Consider the following 22,190-nt stretch of genomic DNA (forward strand, 5'->3'; position numbering starts at 1 on the left):
TTAGTAGCCTATCTAAGGATTAATGTGGTGGAAAGATCACAAGATATGGAATTAGAAGGCATGGCCCCAGCTCTGTCATTTATTTTAAAACCTTGGACAGCACTTAAATTCTCTCAGCTTCATCTTCCTCACATATAAAATGGAAATGCTTACCCTAACTATTGTACAAAGTTATTTGGAAGTGGAAAAAAGATAATACATATTTGAGTTCATAAGAAAGATTTGCTATAAATTTGATAAAAGTTGTTAAATAGTATAGTCAGATGATATAGAATATTCAAAATATGAAAATCTGAAGGAAACACTTATGAAGCTCAAGTTGATAAAATCATTATAGAAAGGTATATTAAGAAATAGTTGTTATTAGAAAAGTACAGAACCATCCTCAATTAGAATGAATGCAAAACATTAAAATTTTTATTAAGGTGAATTTTTATTCACAAGATGGTTTCTATGTGAGAAATATCAGGCTAACTAACCTAAAATAGTCATCTCTTGAAAACAAATCAATCTGATTATTTATATCTATCGCTATACAAAATGGGATACAAAAAGCATTCTAAAACCATAAGAAGAAAAAAATATACAAATAGTTAAATGAAAAAAGTGTCAAATATACAGAACTCTGTATAGACAAAATATGAAATAATGGGAGTGAAGAAACAAAGCCAGATTATTCCAGGATTTAAAACAAAGACAAGGGTGAAAAATAGGATCTACTTTTGCATAATAAAGAATAGCAGGAAGAGAAAGCAAAAGTTCAGATAACATTAATATCAATGCAGATAATAATAATAACAATAGCAATTATGATGACATCTCAGAGAGCAAATAAATACAACATTCTCACAGGACTGCCAAAATGATCACATAAGAAAAATAAATGTGAAAGTACCAAGTATAGACTATAGCGTATATAGTACATATGGTTCATATTTTCCCTTCTGTCTTACCTCCACCAAAAAGGCTCTTAACATATCTTATCATATCACAGAAGCCTGTTGGCTGGTATTTTGCTTCTAATCTGGCTCTTCTCTAACCTTACAATAGCCAGAGTGATCTATCTAAAACTCAAATCCAATTATGCCATTCTCTTGCTAAAACATCTATAGCTCTCTATAGATATCTGGATAAGGTTCTCTCTCCTCCATTAAATGCCTAAGGCCCTTCACAACCTGACTCCTGCCCATCTCTCCAGTTAAGCCTGCCACTTCTCACAGTCACTCTTTATTCTGTAAAGCAAAAGAACCACTAAGCCTCTGCACTCCTTGTAGCTACTTGGAAATATCATGCTGTTTATTGCTCCTGTGCTTTAGAACATGCTCTTACCTCTACTTTCTCTCACGCCCTTCCCTTAAGACCATAGCATTGTGTATGTGTGTATGTGTGTATGTATGTATGTATGAGCGCTAGTCGCTCAGTCACGTCCGACTCTTTGCGACCCCATGGACTGTAGCCCACCAGGCTCCCCTGTCCATGGGATTCTCCAAGCAAAAATACTGGAGTGGGTTACCATTTCCTTCTCCAGCGCATCTTCCAGACCCAGGGATCGAAACTGGATGGATCTCCTGCACTGAAGGCATATTCTTTACCATCTGAGCCACCAGGGAAGCCGTGTGTGTGTGTGTGTGTGTGTGTGTGTGTGTGTGTGTGTGTGTGTGTGTGTGTGTGTGTGTGTGTGTGTGTGTGTGTGTGTGTGTGTGTGCGCGCGCGCATAAATAGCATGATATTCCTAAGGAGCTACAAGGAGTCCAGAGGCTTTGTAGAACAAAGAATAGTTTAATCTTTACAACACTTCTTAGACTTAGGTACTATTATATTTTTCATTTACAGATAGAAAAACTAAGGAGGTTAAGTATTTGCCTAAGATCACATAGGCAGTAACTACAAAAGCTAGATCTAGCTCCAAAGCCTATATTCTCAACTTCCATGCTTTTCGAGTCCTACTATTTCCTTTATAATCAGAGTTTATAAGATACTACATATACTTTTAGGAATTCAAAGACCGTGGCAAAAGAAGCAGAGTAATAGTAATTTTCTTCAAATATCTGAGGGCCTGTTCTCAGGATATAATAGATTATGCTGAAATGCACAGAAGTTAAGAATTAGGACTAATGAGGAAAAGTTGTATACAGTCAAATTTTAATTCAGTATAATGAATGTTTTAACAATTATAACCACACAGAAATTAGACAGCCTGTTTTTTAAAGGACAGAACTCATAACTATTCAAACAGAAGTAAGATTATTGTCTCAGATATGAATCAGTATTCTTAGAAGGAAAGGAAAGTTATCTAAGATAGCCTTTTAAATTTAATAAAATATATACCCTTTATTTATTCATTCATTCACTCACTTCTGATTTTCTTTCCCAGTAGTAAGGGAAATTTGCACTATATGATTGATATTACTATTCTGCATTTCCCTTAAAATCCATTACATTAAAACCAAGCTTTTTCAATCACATCAAGGGCTGCATAATTCTTTCTTGAGCATGTGTGTGGGTTGAGGCAGGGGAGGGGAGTAAAGCAAGATGGTTGTCCTGTGAATTGTAGAATATTTAGCAGCATTCCTGGATATTATACAAAAAAGATCTTAATGACCCAGATAACCACAATGGTGTGATCACTCACTCACCTAGAGCAAGTCAAGTGGACCTTAGGAAGCATCACTACGGACAAACCTAGTGGAGGTGATGGAATTCCAGTTGAGCTATTTCAAATCCTAAAAGATGATGCCATGAAAGTGCAGCATCCAATATGCCAGCAAATTTGGAAAACTCAGGAGTGGCCACAGGACTGGAAAAGATCAGTTTTCATTCCAGTCCCTAAGAAAGGCAATGCCAAAGAATGTTCAAATTACCATACAATTGCAGTCATCTCACACACTAGTAAAGAAATGCTCAAAATTCTCCAAGCCAGGCTTCAACAATAGTGAACCGAGAACTTCAAGATGTTAAAGTTGGATTTAGAAAAGGCAGAGTAACCAGAGATCAAACTGTCAACAACCACTGGATCATAGAAAAAGCAAGAGAATTCCATTAACATCTATTTCTGTTTCACTAACTATGCTAAGCCTTTGACTGCATGAATCACAACAAAATGGAAAATTCTTAAAGAGGTAGGAATACCAGACCACCTTACTTGCCTCCTAAGAAATCTGTATGCAGGTCAAGAAGAAACAGTTAAAACCGGACATGGAACAACGGACTGGTTCCAAATCAGGAAAGGAGTATGTCAAGGCCGTATGTTGTCACCCTGCTTATTTAACTTATATGCAGAGTACGTCATGTGAAATACCAGGCTGGATGAAGCACAAGCTGGAATCAAGACTGCTGGGAGAAAAATCAACAACCTCAGATATGCAGATGACACCACCCTTATGGCAGAAGGCAAAGAGCAACTAAAGACCCTCTTAATGAAGGTGAAAGAGGAAAGGGAAAAAGCTGGCTTAAAACTCAACATTCAGAAAACTACGATTATGGCATCTGGTCCCATTACTTCACGGCAAATAGATGGGGAAACAATGGAAACAGTGAGATACTGTTTTGGGGGGCTCTAAAATCACTGCAGATGGTGAATACAGCAATGAATGAAAAGACAAGCTTGCTATTTGGAAGAAAATCTATGACAAACCTAGAAAACATACTGAAGCAGAGACATTACTTTGCTGACAAATGTCCGTATAGTCAAACCTGTGGTTTCTCCAGGAGTCATGTATGGATGTGATAGTTGGACCATAAAGAAAACTGAGCACTGAAGAATTGATGCTTTTGAACTGTGGTATCGGAGAATACTTTTGAGAGTCCCCTGGACTGCAAGGAGATCAAACCAGTCTATCCTAAAGGAAATCAGTCCTGAGTATTCATTGGAAGGACTGATGCTAAAGTTGAAGGTCCAATACTCTGGCCACCTGATGCAAAGAACTGACTCATTAGAAAAGACCCTGATGCTGGGAAAGATTGAAGGCAGAAGAAGACAACAGAGGATGAGATGGTTAGATGGAATCACTGACTCGATGGACATGAGTTTGAGCAAGCTCCGGGAGTTGGTCATGGACAGGGAAGCCTGGAGTGCTGCAGTCCATGGGGTCACAAAGAGTTGGACACAACTGAGCAACTGAACTGAACTGAACTGAACTGGCTTTTATACTCCCTTCAGTTGTTACAACCAAAAATGTCTCCAGACATTGCCAATTCCAGAGGGAGAGGTGAACCAAAATCATCCCAGACTGAAAAATCATCTGATCTCTGATTCACATCAGTCTCAAGGAACCCAATATTCAGAGATAAGGGGTGAGTTGTGTCTCGATGCCAAGAAATCCATAACAATGTTGGGACAGTGACAGTCATTTACACGGTCACAAAGAGTTGGACACAACTGAGCAACCAAACTGAACTGTATGCACACGTAAGTGTAACACAGCAGTTGTTAAAACTAAGTTATTGGTAAACCTTAAATTAAGTAAGGGAAATGTTCCTGTGCCCAATGTTACAATTTTGGGAAAAATCTTACATGAGTTATTAGAGGCAGTAGTTTCTGCTACTTGTACCACTTTCTCTCTCAACAAAGTTTTTGAATCCAGGATAATTATAAATTCAATTTAGTAATAGTTGATACAACATTAATAACTATAATAAAGAAGTTTCTATTTCTATTATATCCCACAAGATTTCAGTACACTGTAACCCAAACTGGGTGGCGCTTAATAAATACCAAATTGTAAAAGTTATGGTATATATATATGATCTAAAATACTGGGCATGACATATTTTAAATGGGGAGGAGAACTGAAACCATAAAGTAAACATGTAACTTACCAATTTGGGCCATAATCTGACAAAGAGCAATCTGTTTCAAATATGTGGATTTCCCACTCATATTTGGTCCAGTTATGATAAAAAAATTACTCCCTTCTGTAATATAGGTATTGTTAGCAACAGGTTTTTCCACAGATATTCTTTCAAGAATGGGATGCCATCCCTGCTTGATTGCTAAAGTATCAGTAAACTCTGGCCGAACTAAAGAGAAAAATAAAATGGTTTTGGAAGATTAATATATTTATACTTAAAGATTTTGTGGTCTGTACATACTGTTTATACTTTAGTGACTTTATTAGGGTCAATCTGGAACAATATCATTAAGTTATTATTTTATCTTCAGTCCCTCTAAATGATAACTGGCACAGTCTAATCACATCAGAACTTATATTCTTTTCCAGAAAAAATATAAGATTTTGGTCCTGTCATTGTGCAGGGCTCCAAAATAGTTCATAACATTTTCAGATTTGCATAAATTAAAAGGGTTCAACCAGCCATTTAAAAATAACAATTAATTTCAAAGACTCTAAAATTGCACATTTACTTAATCCTTGCTTTAAGCATTATTTCAAATTTGGCATACTTAGCTTTTCTAATGAGGTCTGAAAATAGAGCAAAACCAAATAAAAACACAATTTTATGTCCAAACTTATAGAAATTTTGTCTAAAAAGTATTCTCAGATGATAGAAAAAAACAGACACAAAAGATTTTGTTAATTTGTAGAAAGAAATAATGATCAGGTTTCTATAGATGCTTTCTAAGATGAAGAGAGGAGAAAGAAGGTGAGAGACAAGTAAAAATTAAAATGCTACATGTCTCTCGAGGAAACCCATGGATAAATTTGAAAGTATTCATTATAAAAGTGAGGTCGATTAGTAAATAAAAAAGTTTTATTATATCATTTTAATACCAAAAATTCACTACTTATAAGTTTGGAGTTTTAGGGTAGTCCTCAACATGGCACATCATCAAATATCTTTTTTTTTTCATTTATTTTTATTAGTTGGAGGCTAATTACTTCACAATATTGTAGTGGTTTTTGCCATACATTGACATCAGTCAGCATGGATTTACATGTGTTCCCCATCCCGATCCCCCCTCCCACCTCCCTCCCCATCCCATCCCTCAAATATCTTAATAGTTGAGAAAACTATTAAGTTTTGGCCTATACAATACCAACTGAAAAATTTAATACTTCCATAAGAAATAAAGAAATATCAAAAATGAAAAAATCTTTTAAAATACCTTTTCCATCATAAAAATTAATTAACAGAATGTTTTGGAAATACTATTAATTTTAACTAGAAATTTAATGTTATTAAGCCCACAATTACTCAACCGAATTGTCATATACAAATTATGTAAATTTGCATACTGATAGTTTGGATAAGAAATTTCAAGGGATAGGGTCTAACTTGAAGTATTCATTTAACATTAAAAAATTGCTTAACATTTATATTCAAGACCTGTGTATAGACTTGGGACACAAAAATAAGTGATATAATTGATCTTGGGATGCTCACATCTGCTTACTTTCAAGACTTTATTTCTGTCATGTCTGTTAGTATTAGCATCACACTGCTTCTTCAGACTTGAAATTTATGAATTTGGATCATCATTATTTTCACCAAAGAGACAGCTCTATAGTCTTTCTTATTTTAGGAAAGACTCTAAAGTTTCTTGCAGTATTTTTTTTCTAATTTCTCAGTAAATAATCTTTTGACTTCTAAAAGAAATTTTTAGGGTAATTTCACTTTATATATTTTGAGTCTTAGTCTAGGATCATAGGTAAGAGACTATATATCAGGGAAAAAAATATAAAACATTCATAATTGTTGTATAAAAGGGAATACAAGTTTCAGTATGCAACCTATTTATTCCAAAGAAAATAACTTACCATAATCAGAAAGAGTACAGGCATGAGCAAATGACAGTAGCATATCCAGCATTGACACAGTGTCAGACAGTTTATATAGGCAATGAATATGCTCATAAATCTCACTAAGCAGTTTGCACACAATCCTGAAAGTACATGTTTGAGAAGAGAAACAGTGCTTTTAAAAGAGGGGCATACAACATAATTGTAAAACAATATAAAATTCATTGCCTGAGGTAAAATAACATTGACAGTTGAGTTGTACATTAGATAAAGTCTGTTGTTCTATTGTCTTATTTCAGAGGTGAGGAAACTGGAGCTCATAATTAAGGTCACAGTTATTTAGTAGAAGAGAATCCATCTTCTGGTATTAAGACCAAGTTTTTTTAAAGACTGCTTTTCTTAAATATTAGTAAGATAAATTTTTAGTATAGAAATATTTTATATAGGTCAAATGAAGCCCTCACTATACTTCAACAGATCCCATCTACTAATAATTTTGCTTTTGCAATGTTAAATTTAACACAAAAGCAATTATGTATTTTCTCTCTTACCCATCCTCTCCCTCTCCCTCTTTCTCTCTCTCATACACAACCCTAACTACATAATTATTTATGCTTTCATGTGGCAGTTATCATATTGTGACATAATATAAAAGTTTTTCCCTTACATGGGAAAATATGTTCTGCAAGTTACTATATCTTATAATCTTTTTGGTTTATGCTCTGAAATTGTTCTGAAAATCCAACATTTATCTTCATCACCTCAGCTCACCAATTCTGAATTTCCTAGTTCTTATTTCTAGACACATTGCTGCTGTTTTATGAACAACAAAAGACTGGCACTATTATAATGTTGTTATATACGTACTAAGTCATGAGAATTTGAGAGGACAAGCTAAAGAAAAAGAATAAACTGAATGAAGTCCCAAATAAGCCCAGATGTGCCAACTTCTACATCATGATGGAGTATACACTACAGAAGTATCAGTGATACTAGAGATATTTCAAGCTCATGTCATTATGACATTTCTTAAAACTGTATTAAAAGGATGAGTGAAGTACTGATGAAATGTGGATATTTGGCTGGGTATCAAGCTTTTTCTATAACCCAGCATAATGGGTTTATTTTTGGGGAGGGGCAGTTGTAATTAGATTTGCCCTGAATGTTCTGTGAGGCTCAGTGATCTCAATCACAATGACAGACTTTAAAGTTTTAACTGTTTTTCTAGGAAATGGTCTTTCCTTGATAATATTCATAACTACAATTTTATGCAACCAGAAAAAAAGTCAGTTAATGAAATGTATTGTAGCATCTCAAACCAAATCAATTTAAATCAGTATTCAAAAATTTCAAATGCTCTTACATATAAGTCATGTGATAGATTTCTCTCAAAGACTCTTGGCATCTTTCATTCATTTTAATTAAATCTGTAGATGTAAAGCTATAAGAATTTTTCACTTTGGAAATCTGCTAGGAGATTAAAAAAAATGAAGATACATACTCTTATGAAGTAAAACATGTGGATTTTAAACAATAGAATTATAGGTACTTAGGTTAATCACTTTAATTCTTGAGATAATTGTATCATCAAAAAAGTCCCAAATAATGTTTGAAGAAGAGAAAAGAAGATCACTTCTCAAGTTAAAGCAGAATATTTTAACCTAGTCTGTCTGACATGACTATTTTTACAGCTCTTAAAGTAGCCATATAGAAATGTTAACAAAAATATTACACCTCATTACCAAGTAATGATATGTATGGTAGATAGGAAGCTTCACTCCATCTGTGACCCCTGTCTTAGCCCTTACTTCATAACCAAACTTCATGCAGTCTCTAACCCCTTTACTAATTCTTGACCCATTTTTTTACTTCATCCATCCCTTATTACTGGATAATACAGTATATATTTTAAAGATCTGAAAGGTTTGTTTTTGTCATAAGGTACTCCCTGCAGGTAGAGAAAGATTAAAGTGGGTTAGACGTCCCCAAACTGGCATCCTGTGGAGGAATTAACATATATATATAAAAATACTCCCCTGGTCCAAAGATTTGGCAATACTAGATGTTTAAAAATTAAGCAAATTTCTTTATTTTAGGACTTTTAAAGCTTTAATAAGTAGATGTGCACTGATAACAACCTAAAACAGGAAATGGTACAGTACTTTTCAAACTTCTTTGATCAAAAATTCCTTTTGGATTTTCTTTCTTCATTTTCCTTTACTACCTTTATCAAGCTCCCACAATTATGGGAAACACTGTGTTTGGTATTTCTCTTAAAAACTCTTCTCAATCACTCTTAGATTAGTAAAGTTGTTAGGTGGGTGGGTAGAAGTAAGAGAAGTAATATACAGAACATTCAGAAACCTATCATGTAATACTCAATAAATGCCTGAAAATATATAAGTGCAATTCTGTAAAATCAGAAACAATAATTTCCTAACCAGAATTCTAAAATGAACCTTAATAAACTCTGAAGGAAGTTGATCATTGGGTAGGACTGTACAATCTGTAGTCATCTGAATGAAAAATCCTCGAGCAGAGCTGAAACTTGTCCTTAAAGGAAGACTATATTTTTCTGCAAGCTGTGTTATCATTCCTAGTGGCCAGAAACAAGAAAAACAAAAAAAAAAACAATTTTGTGAGTAAATTACTCTTCATGTTTAAAAAAATCACTAACTTTTCTTTGTTATTTTATATACAAGTAGGAAGCTCTTATTACTCTTCTTTTAACTGAAATATGAAAATGGCAACCCAGTCCAGTATTCTTGCCTGGGAAATCCCATGGACAGAGGAGCTTGGCAGGCTACAGTCCATGGGGATGCAAAGAGTCAGACACAACTGAGCAACAGAGAGTGCACACGCACACGCATGTGCACACACACACACAGTTGGTTTAAATACTGCATTAGTTTCATGTGTACAACATAGTGATTCAGTAGGGTTTTTTGCAGGTTATATTCCATTATAGGCTAATACAGATTGAATATAATTCTCTGTGTTATAAATTCTTACAACTTATCTATTTTATGTATAGTAGTTTGCTAATCCCACAGTCCTAATTTGTCCCTCTCTCCTTCCCTCTCCCCTTCGGTAACTATGAATTTGTTCTGTCTGTGAGTCTCCTCGCATTTTGCATACAGATTAATTTGTATTGTTTTTTAGATACCACATAAATGTGATATATAGTATTTGCCTTTGTCTGACTTATTTCACTAAGGCTAATATTCTCTAGATCCATCCATGTTGCTGCAACTGGCAATATTGTTCTTTTTTATGGCTTAATTATATTCTATTGTATATATACCACATCTTCTTAAGCTACATAGGCACTTGTGCTTGTTCCATGTCTGTTAGGAACATGCTATTAGGAACACTGGAGTGCATATATCTTTCCAAATTAGAGTTTTTCTTTTTCCAGGATATATATCCAGAAGTATGATTGCTGGATCATATGGGAGCTCTATTTTCAGTTTTTTCAAGGAACCTCTATACTGTTTTTCATAATGGCTGCACCAATTTACATTCCCACCAACAGGGTATGAGGTTTCCTTTGTTACACTTTTAAACTCTTAACAATTTTAACATCTAAAATATGTGGTTAAGTATTCTTTTAAGAAAAAAACACTATAGTAAAAAGATGGTCATTCAGATAAATATTCTGAAAGTAAAAGAAATTGCCAAAACCAAAATAAAAAATAAAACCAAAACCAGAGCATAACCTCTATATTAGGAATATTTGAGTTTACTTAATATTTATTTCACTTGTGTGATATTATACATAGAAAACCCTACAGACTCTATCAAAAAAACTATTAGAACTCACCAATGAATTCAGTAAAGTTGCAGGATACAAAATTAATATACAGAAATCTGTTAATTTGTACTTAGAAAGCTATAAGACACTGATGAAAGAAACCAAAGACAACATAGATAGAAAGATATATCATGTTCACTGATTGGAAGAATTAATATTGTTAAAATGACTATACTACTGAAAAAAATGTATAGATTCACTGCAATCCATATCAAAATATCACTGGCCATTTTCACAGAATAAGTCTAAAATTTGTATGGAAACACAAAAGAAATTGAATAGCCAAAACAATCTAGAAAAGGAAGAACAAAGCTGGAAGTATCATGTTTCTTGATTTCAAACTATACTACAAATCTCCAGTAATCAAAACAGTATGGTACTGGCCCAACAGACACATAGATCAAAAGCACAGAGAACCCAGAAACGAATGCACAATAATATGGGCAATTAACCTACGACAAAGGAGGCAAAAATATGCAATAGTGTAAAATCAGCCTCTTCAATAAATGGTGGTGGGAAAACTAGACAGCTACAAGAATCAAACTGGACTACTCTCACACCATGCACAAAAATAAATTCAAAATGGATTACAGACTTAAATATAAAACTGGAAACTATAATATTTCTAGAAGAAAACGCAGTAAGTTCTTTGACATCAGTCTTAGTAATACGTTTTTGGATGTGTCTCTTCATGCAAGGGAAATAAAAGCAAAAATAAACAAATGGGACTATACCAAACTAATAACTTTTGTACAGTGAAGAAAACCATTAACAAAACAAAAAAGGCTGCCTACTGAATGGGAGAAGACATATGCAAATGATATATCTGATAAGGGGTTAATATCCAAAATATACAACGAACTCATACAACTTAATATTAAAAAAAACTCATTTAAAATTGGACTGAAGATCTCAATAGACATTTTTCCAGAGAAAACATACAGACAGTCAACAGCTCACATGAAAAGATACTCAACATCAGTAATCATCACCAAAATGCAAATCAAAATCACAATGAGATTATCACCTCACACCTATAGAATGACTATTACCAAAAAAGACAACAAAGAACAAGTGTTGGTGAAGATGTGGAGAAAACAAAATCCTGGTACACTGTTGGTGGGAATGTAAATCGGTGCAGCTGCTACAGAAAAGTGTGGAGAGTTCTCAAAAAATTAAAAATAGGTAAATCAACTATACTTCAATAAAAATAAATATTTTTAAAAATCAAAGATAGAACTAACCATATGATCAAGCAATTCAACTCCTGGGTATTAAAAAAAATAGACACATCCCTTGGTTTGTTGCAGCATTATTTACAAGAGCCAAAATATGAAAGCAACCTTATTGCCCATCAATAGATGAATAAAGAAGTGGTGTGTGGGTATGTGTTTTTGTTGTTGTTCAGTAGATAAGTCGTGTCCAACTTTTTTGTGACCCCACAGACTGTAGCACACCAGCCTCCTCTGTCCAAGGGATTTCACAGGGAATCAATACTGGAGTAGGTTGCCATTTCCTTCTCCAAGGAATCTTCCCAGGGATCAAACCCTCATCTCCTGCATTGGCAGGCAGGTTCTTCACCACTAAACCACCCAGGGAAGCCTGTGTGTGTGTATGAATATATACATATATATATATATATATATATATATATCTACTCAATGATTAACTCTTATCAATTCTTCCTTTAGCCTTCGTATTTCTCTTTTCTCATATACACCTGCTGTGTTAACTTGTAGTAGCTTAAAATAGTTCTTCTTTCTGTTGCTCCACTCAAATTTATTCAACATATCTTCCTGATCAAGTTCACTCCACAGAGCAAAAATATCTCACTGCCTCTACATTCTCCTTGGGAAAAACTTCCAAACTTACCTTCAAAAGCTAAATTCTGATCCCCAGTTTACATTTATGACCATATTATCTCTTACTAGTTCTGTAAGGAAATGCCTTATTCCATCCTAACAAATTTCATCACTCATCCCTTAAGGTTTCTTCAGGTCATTGTGCTTTAGTTTGTACTAAACTAAAGTAAAACTAAAGTACAAAAAAAAGGGGGGGGGGTGATGGAATTCCTTTTTAGGCTATTTTATGTACTAAAAACATTCCCATCCTCTATGCCTCCAGACCCAGTCATTCTCTGATCCCTCTAATCTACTATTTTTCCTTCATTTATCTTATATCTATGTGAAATTATACACTATATATAATTAATATACCTTATATAGCAATATGGACAGACATATATATACATATATATGTTTGTGTGTTTATTACCTGTCTCTACTATTATTATAGCTTCATGAGGACAGGGAATTTGTTCTGTTCACTATGTATTCCCAGTACCTAGGAGATTTTTTACTAAGAGATTTACTAGATTTTACTAGGATTTTTCACTATATTTACTAGGAGATTAATAAACTCATTAAATGAATTACTGTATAGCTTGCAAATGCTATCTCTCAGACAAAAATATCTCTTCCTCTGCTGAAACCCATTAGCACTGATAGACAGTATTTTTCATGTAATTTATATGCAACATTGTACTGAGGTAAAAAACTACTCTCCAAGCCTTCATGTAACCCTATATTTAAATTTGAAGACACTCTATATTTAACTTTGGAGAAAAGAAGTGATACATTTTAACACTCTGAGATCTTTATTTTTTTTAAAAGGCTCCTAAGATGATAATACATTTTATCTTATTTGTTATTTGTTTTGGTAACAAAAAATAAAATTAAAATACACCTGGTTAATATTATAATAAAAAAAAAAGCATGTCCTAAAACATTTTGCTTTATTTCTAAAAATCAGAAAACATGTGCTCAAGTAATTAAACTACCTGCTATGTCATCTACAATCTCCGTATATGTTCTTCTGGCTATGTCAAGAAATTCATTTATGTTAGACCTTACTGCATAGCACTTCTGAGTCCTCATGTTCAGGCATCCCTTCATGTATCTTGCATCATCATTAATTACTGTTTTAATCTTGTCAAGTATGATTCCAAACCTGAAAATCAAATTATAGGTAAAAAGTCAGTTAATTTGTGATTTGAATATGTTAATGATAGCAAATACCATATTTTCTTAAAATTATTGTTAAAAATTATTTTGCAAATAAATAACCAATATATATATGAAACTACATAAGTTAGGACTCTGACTACATTAATTTTAAACTATTTTGTCAATCCTAACTACTTTCCTAAAAAAAAAATGACATCACCGAGGATAATCCTACAATGGCTAATAGATCTCCCAAACTATACATACTAATTGTCTGTGTAAATATAAAAATATATCCCTGAATCACCATTATAAAATTCTGGCTTCATGCTCATTGGCTCAATTAACATTTGCTTATACCATGAGTACTGTGTTAGGCGCAGGGAGTCAAAGAAGAATTAACATATGGTCCTTGCCCTCAGTTGGGGCAAGAGAGACCAAACATATTGTGAGACAGTATAACAACTTACTATAGTGATCATGCAAACTGTAAGTCTGGTAATACCTATTTTCCTAATCTTTTATTTTATTCTGTTCTATATCTATCTGTAATAATTCAGTTATATTATTAACCTCATTTTGTGACTTCACACAAGGTGAGAATCTTGAATAACAGTTTTTAAGTATCATAAGTCTTTTTGGTCAAGAAAGAAGGTGCCACTGCTAAATGAAATACTAAAATTAAACTGTAATTAGATATTACTCAGTATTCATATAACTATTTTTGTTACATTAGGTCCTTATGATTTAACATAAGAGACTAATATATTTTTATACTTGCAAGTTTTTCCATGGAAAATAGCTTAAAAGAGAAACATCAAAATTTTGTATGATTTCAATTTTAAATGCTATTCTAATTGTCCACTAACAAAAATTATGCTGTTACCATATCGATTGTTATTTATAAAATGTAATATATAAATAAATTTTTAATAAAGAGTCTAAAGTTTTTATTAACCAACGCTTAAGTAATTGTCCTACAGAATACAAATAGAGTTCTTAAATCAGAAAGATCAGGAAGAAAGGAATAATCTGCTATTTTATTAACAGTTGAATGACAAAGACCTCTTATCTTCCAAGGAACCATAATAAGCTCTTAATAAAGGTGTGTTACAGTTCTTCAGAGTAATCTATTAAAGAATAAGATAAACATAGTTAAGGATAATAAATTATGACATTATTGAAACAAAAAATTTAGACTTGTTTAGTACTTTACATTTTACCAAGTACTTACTTGCTTCATTTTCTCATTTATATACTCATAAAAGATATTTTATGTATGTAGATGAAAGCAGATTGTATTTGGTCCATTTTCCAGTTAAAGAGCATATGGCTAAACACTACCATCCACTGGTTTACAACTATGACTTATTTTTCTTGTCTCCTAACTAATCATTAACTTTAAACTACTTATTGTCAATAGTAACTTAAACAGTTATCATTATATATTCTGAGTATTTTATGTATAATTCCAAAATGTGGGTTAAATGTACATTAAACTAAAAAAGTGTTTTGTATGTTGGTAAACAGAGCAACTTCTCCATTCTTATATGACAAAAGTAGGGATTCTTATTTTGTTTAATGGAAACTATGTGTGGTCACTCTTTGAATAAGCAGAAAACAGTAGAAAATACAGATAATCTGATTCTTACCTTATTTTAGTTTTCTATGAGACAATGGCAATAATAACTTTTTTTGTTTTTAATAGAAAAATAATATTTATATTCCAACAAAAACAAGTAATTCATAAAAGCATAAAGAAACACATTTATTATTCTATCATACCTCCAAAAACAAGTATTATGGTATATACCCTGTCATTTTTTCATATCAAAAATTTACATCATTATATGATCCTTTTCTCCACCACTTAATACTACATCATAAGCATTAGTAACCCTTCATGGTAAAAATTTTTAATAAGTCATAATATTCCACCTGTGGAAAGCAAATAGTCACTTCCCCTAATTATTAGAGTTCTACACCATGTACAGTAATATAAACAAAGCTTCAATGACCATCACTGGACATAAATATTGGTCAAAATTTCTTAACAGTTCTTTTGAATAGATTTCTAGAATGTTTTGATGTCTGATGGTTTGAACAGCACCAAAACATATGATATATGTCATAGAGCATTCCTATAAGGTATGCATAATTTTTACTCCTACCAGCTGTCTATGAAACTGCCTGTCTCGTTGTTCTCACATTAGCAGTAAGTTGGATCTATTAAGAAAAAAAACTTTGCTTAACTAATTTGCATTTCTTTGACTAGTAGTAAGGTTGAACATTTTTTGATACTACTTGTTAACTACTTGGTTCCATTTTTTTGTCATTTTCCACATTTCCATTGGCACACCAGTATTTTCTCATAAAATTATATAAGTTTTATGATAATAGAAAGATTTTCTGTCATTTGTGATAAAATTTTCCTAACTTTGCCATTTTGACTTTGCCTTAGACATACCAAAGTTTGAAATTTTGTGTTTTATCAAGTATCAGTTTGAGGGGATGATTTATTATACTTCTTTCATTCTAAGAAAGATGACAATACTTTTGAAATATTTTGCCAAATTGTTGTATGTGTGTGTAGTAGAATAAAGTTTATAACAAAATTTTCCTACACTTTTCATTATTTTTTATTTTTAAAAAGTGATTCTAAAAAAAAAGTGATTCGTCTTTTAATTCAAAGTTTTTCAAATGTTTTACACCATATAGAATTTAAAAATAGATGAGAAAAATCACCATTTTGTAACCATCACAGTTACATCAGGTAAGAGTCATTAATAAATACCAAAATCAAGGAGTGAAAGTTTGACAAGGAACAGTAAATTTACCCAGTCTCAAGGTATCTCTCCACAGATTACTTATAACTTTTTAGTGAAGTAATTGATCAAAGTTATTATCACCAGGAAGGAAAAAGTGACATGTGCCTCTTGATACTGAGAAAGATACAACATTGCTCACACAGTACTACTGTCAAAGATGTATAAGCCAAATTTAATCATGAAGAAACAATCACACAAACAGGAATATCCTATTAAACAACTGACCCTTGCTCTTCAAGATGTCAGTATCACGAAAGACAAAAAAAGGCTGAAAAACTTTTCAGAAGTATAAAGAACCATGACATTAAATACAATGTCTGGTCCTCGACTGGATCAGGGTGAAAAAAACAATTACCATAAAGAACAGTATTAGAACAATTGGGAAAATGTGAATACAGTATAGGCTATACATAGTTTACAGTTGATCCTTGAACAATACGGGTTTGAACTATTTGTGCAGATCCACTCATGGGTGTATTTTTTTCAATAGTAAATACTATAGTACCACATGATCTGCAGTTGACTGAATTTATAGATGTAGAACTGCAGATATGGAGGAACTGTGGACAGTGAGGGACTGAGTATATAAACAACAACAATAAGTTATAGGTGGAATTTCAACTGCAGGGAGGGTTGGTGCCCTGACCCTCATGTTGTGCAACAGCCAACTGCAAAAATATTGTATCAGTGTGAAATATCCTGAATTTTTTAATTATATAGTAGTGATGCTATAGAACATCTTTGTTCATTAGGACGTATGCACTTTAGAATGCAATTCATCCTCAAATTGTTTGTTAAGAGTAAATAAAGATAATATGTGTGTGTGCTGTGTGTAGAAGGACAGAGAAAATGGAAATTCATTATACTATTCTTAAAACACTCTAAATGTGAAATTTTTTCAAAACAAAAACTTTTAAAAACTGATGCTAGACATGTTCTGTATAAGACACACACACAGAAATTACCTTTAAAGGATCCACAAGTTCCAAGGTATGTTTTAGGTATATTAAATTTGTTATCTTTGATTCAGCTGCATTAACCTATTCAGACAAAAATTCAAAAGTGGACACCATAAATACTTAATACGTGAATGAATTTTCCTTTTGAACATTCTACACCCACATTTTCCAAACATTTTTATTTATTAACTGAAGCAGGAAAACCGCCTAGGTCTGGGGTCATCAATCCCAGGGCCCCATACCACTAATAGTCCATGGCCTATTAGGAACCAGGCCACATAGCAGGAAGTGACTGGTGGGTAAGCAAGCAGTTTCATCTGAATTTACAGACACTCTTCACTGCCTGCATTACTGTCTGAGCGGTGGTGATGTTAGCACTGGGAAATGGCAACAAATATAGATTATCATTGGCAGACAGGTTTGACTGCAGAGAAGATATATCTATGACATGAAGCAAGCATGATGCGCTGTGCCTAGTCTCAGTCATGTCCGACTCGGAGAAGGCAATGGCACCCCACTCCAGTACTCTTGCCTGGAAAATCCCAGGGACGGGGGAGCCTGGTAGGCCACAGTCCATGGGGTGGCAAAGAGTCGGACACGACTGAGGGACTTCACTTTCACTTTTCACTTGCATGCATTGGAGAAGGAAATGGCAACCCGCTCCAACGTTCTTGCCTGGAGAACCCCAGAGAGCGGGGGACCTGGTGGGCTTCCGTCTATGGGGTCACACAGAGTCAGACATGACTGAAGCAACTTAGCAGCAGCAGCAGCATGTCTGACTCCTTGAGGCCCCATGGACTGTAGCCCACCAGGCTCCTCTGTTCATGGCATTCTCCAGGCAAGAGTACTGGAGTCGGAAGCCTATCCCTTCTCCAGGGGATTTTCCCAACCCAGGGATCAAGCCCAGGTCTCCCGCATTGCAGGCAGATTCTTTACCGTCTGAGCCACCAGGGAAACCACCATAATAAATCAATTGCTTGCAGATTCATCAAAACCCTATCACTGAGTAGCAAGCGACAAGCTGCAGCTGGTGTCAGGCCTTAGAGAGGCAAATGAGTTGATGTACTTCAGTTGCACAGCTGTATCTGGTGGCAGGCTCTAAGTCAGAATCCAACTCTTATTTCAGGCCAAGCATGGGCACACATTATTTTATCTACCACTTCCATCGACACCTCTTTCCCACACTGTGCACTTGTCTTGATCACAGTTTTGGTAAGCCCACAAGCTAACCCTAGCCAAGATGAGTGAAAAAGCAAACCCCACTGGAGAGCTTCTTTGAAAAACGGGAAAGACCCAATGATGAGATAGCCGAAGACTCTAATAAGACTGCCAACCAAAACAGCTGCATTTAAAATACCAAGAGTCCTTCTTAAATTACGGGTTCATTGCAACAGGTGATTCATTCTCCAAGTCTGCTTTGTATAATATGTGGCAACAGGCTATTAACGAAGCCATGAAACCTTCAAAACTGCTTCGCAACATGAAGACTTAGCACCATGCATTAAAAGACAAGCCTTTGGAGTTTTTCAAAAGAAAAAAGTGAACACAAAGAACAGAAGTAATTATTGAAGGCCACCACTTTCTCAAATGTGTCTGCACTGACAGCATCTAAAGATTTTGCATGCTATTAAAAAAACCGAAGATCCTGAGGGCTGTAACTAAGACTGGTGCATCCAAATAAGAAAATAAACTTTTTTTTTTAAAGAAACTACTTCCAAAGGTAAGGAAAATAGGGTATTTATTCATCAACTCCTATTTGGTACTGGTCAAGACCTATCACTGGGGCACTGAGGCAACAACTGATTACTCACTAGTCCCCCTGGGACCAGAGAAAAGTCCTCAGGTAGAAAGTCTTAGCTGCTTGCAAAAAGAAGCCTACCTTACACAAAAGTGACTACCAAGAGGATATAAGTGGCACACCAACAAGGCCTACTCCACAATAATGGGTACAAAAACCCAATTACAAAATCGGAAATGATATTTGCAACACACACAATTAACAACAGGTTTATATAAAGAGAACTCTACAAATCAAAAACAATGATAACTCAATAGAAAAATGGGCAAGACTTTCACAAAAGCAGATATTCAAAAGGTCAATATACATATGAAAGCACATTCAACCTCATTAACAGAAAATGCCAATTAAAACCACAATGAAATACTACTATCTACCAACCACTATAGCTAAAATTTTAAACTGACAAGATCAGGTTTGGGAAAAGAACAATAAGACTTCTCATATACTCCTGATGGAAGTGTAAATTAGTAGATACAATAATTTTGAAAAACATTTTGGCAAATATTTTATCATTATCTACTAAAGTTGAAGGCATACTTAATGACTCAGAAATTCCATTCCTATGTACCCAATAAAAATATGTCCAAAATTCTATCAAGAAACAGATATAAAATTGTTAAGCAATATTATCTCTAATTGCCATAACCTGCCAACAACTCAGAAGTTCAACAACTGAAATAAATAATGGCATATTCATACAGTGGAATATTATATAGCAATGAAACTAAATGAGCTATGGCTACATGTGACAACATGATTAAATCTTACAAACATAATGTTGGATAGAAGAAGCCAGAGATTTAAAAAATATACACTGAATAATTCCTTATATGTAAAGTTTTTTAAAGAACTGGTAAAACTAAGTTATGAAGAAAAATTAATTTAAAGAGTAATTAATAACAAGTGGTTTCTTTTCAGAAGGAGGTAGAAAATAATGAACAGGAAGAAGCAGAAGGAGAGTTCCTGTCTTGTTTTTATGTTGTCACTTTTGGCTGCGCTGGGTCTTTGCTGCTGCACATGGCTGCACCCTGGCTGCAGTGCTGGGTCTCTCACTGCAGAGGCTTCTCCTGCTGCAGAGCACGGGCTCTAGGCTGCGTAAGCGTCAGCAGGTGGCTCTCAGGCTCAGCAGTTGTGGTACATGGGCCCAGTCACCTTATGGACTGTAGGTCTTCCCAGAACAGAGGTCAAATCCCTGTCCCCTGCCTTGGCAGGTGGATTCTTAACCACTGGACCACCAGGAAAGCCCAGAAGGGGAGTTTCTGAAGCACCGGCAGAATACTGACTGGTCATCATGTGAATGTTCACTTTCATAATGCCTAAAGACATTTTTGGCTGTAACAATTGGATTCCACTGGCATCTAGCAGGTAGAAGCTATGGCCCATGCTTAGAAACTCAGCCGTGTCCAACTCTTTGCAACCCCATGGACTGTAGCCCACCAGGTTCCTCTGTCCATGGGATTCTCCAGGCAAGAATACTGGAGTGGGTTGCCATTTCCTTCTTCAGGGGATCTTCCCAAACCAGGAGTCAAATCCAGGTCTCCTATATTGCAGGCAGATTCTTTACTGTCTGAGCTACCATGGAAGCATCTAGTGGGTAGAAGCTATGGATACTACTAAACATTTTAGAATGTTTAGAATGTACAGAACAGTAAAAGAATTACCATCTCAACAAATAAATAGTACAAAGTTGAGAAATTCTGCTGTAGAGGAGTTGCATTACACAAGTACTCTTTTAACCTCTTACGTCACTGGTGATTTCCTTCCTGCTTCTTCTTTCTCTGTCTCTTTTCAATAGCTCCTAACCTTGATAGCATTGAAAAAAGTAAACTGCTATGAATTTTACAGTTTCAAGGTACTAAATGTTGTCCATACCACATGAGCAGGGAGGCAGACCAGACCCTTCCCTACGTGAGTACTCCAGATGAGTATCCAGCCCCAAATGACACCTTAACTGCAGTTTGTAAGACCTTAAACTCTTGACCCACAGAACTTGAGAGGTAATAAATATGTATAGTTTAAGCTATAGTTGAGGTCATTTGTTATGCTGCAATAGAACACTAATTTTGATCCATGGGTCAGGAAGATCCCTGGAGAAGGGAATGGCAACCCACTCCAGTATTCTTGCCTGGAGAATCCCACGGACAAAGCAGCCTGGTGGGCTAAGTCAATGGGGTTGCAAAGAGTTAGAGCAACTTACTGACTGAGCAACTTACACACACACATACAGTCTCTTTACAGTTTGCTTTTTCAAAGCGAAGAAGAGAGTCTCACCAAGGAGAATTGGGAGACAACTCTCTATTAGCCTTTTGCATTTTTGCACATCTAATGAGCAAAGGCACTGACTGCCTTTGCTCAACATAGACTTTTAAAGGATATTTGTATAGTGAATAGACTTGAAAGATATATTGTCTACTTCTAGGGCAAAGGGTAGGTTTGCTCATGGTTCTTGAAAATAAAGATGGGGCCTCCCTGCAGAATAGCAGGCAAATATGGTTCAACCCCTAGGTTAAGAAGATCCCCTAGAGCAGGAAATGGCAATCTACTCCAGTATTCTTGCCTGGAAAATTCCATGGACAGAGGAGCCTGGCGGGCTATAGCCCATGGTGCTGCAAAAAGTCAGACTCAACTGAGCAACTGAGCGTACATGCTTACTGCCCATTAAGATTCAGGTTCCCTAAGATCAGCAGTTCTCTCCTGTAAAACACTGTATGTGCAGGTGTCACAAAGCCCTCTTCACATCACCCTGTTGGAAATGGAGCTTGGGGAACCAGTGCAAGAAAATGTTGATATTCTGGCTGTGGCTATTGTTATGAGTATAAAGTCCTTTTTCTCTGATCTAGGAGTCTGTGTCTTCTGTCAGCATTTATCAAACTGTGTCAGGCTAACTTGTCACTTTGGAAGTAGGGTAGAATATCATATCCCTTACAGTTCCTGATAACACTATGAAGTAATTGCTTTAAAAAACAACAACAACAACAACAACAACAAAATCTCAAAATGAATTCTAAATTCCTTTGGATTAGAGACTTACTTCTTATTATTTCCCTAGCACTCACCACAGTGCTTGGTAAAATAACTTGTTGAA

The 22,190-nt window shown here is 34.8% G+C and overlaps 1 protein-coding gene across 1 annotated transcript in view; it reads right to left on the reverse strand.

Moving 5' to 3' along the window:
• The window catches only part of MSH4 (mutS homolog 4), an 88,516-nt gene that overhangs the window by 26,728 nt on the left and 39,598 nt on the right, over window positions 1-22,190 (reverse strand). The window contains exons 9-15 of the mRNA XM_043878522.1: window positions 17,311-17,385; window positions 14,583-14,647; window positions 13,352-13,521; window positions 9,158-9,294; window positions 8,062-8,165; window positions 6,717-6,841; window positions 4,819-5,019 (exon numbers count right to left, since the gene is read on the reverse strand). Of these exons, the coding sequence (XP_043734457.1) occupies window positions 4,819-5,019; window positions 6,717-6,841; window positions 8,062-8,165; window positions 9,158-9,294; window positions 13,352-13,521; window positions 14,583-14,647; window positions 17,311-17,385 (877 nt within the window). The remainder of the gene's footprint in view (window positions 1-4,818; window positions 5,020-6,716; window positions 6,842-8,061; window positions 8,166-9,157; window positions 9,295-13,351; window positions 13,522-14,582; window positions 14,648-17,310; window positions 17,386-22,190) is intronic.

The sequence above is a fragment of the Cervus elaphus genome, chromosome 20 (assembly GCF_910594005.1).
Source record: "Cervus elaphus chromosome 20, mCerEla1.1, whole genome shotgun sequence".
NCBI lineage: Eukaryota > Metazoa > Chordata > Mammalia > Artiodactyla > Cervidae > Cervus > Cervus elaphus.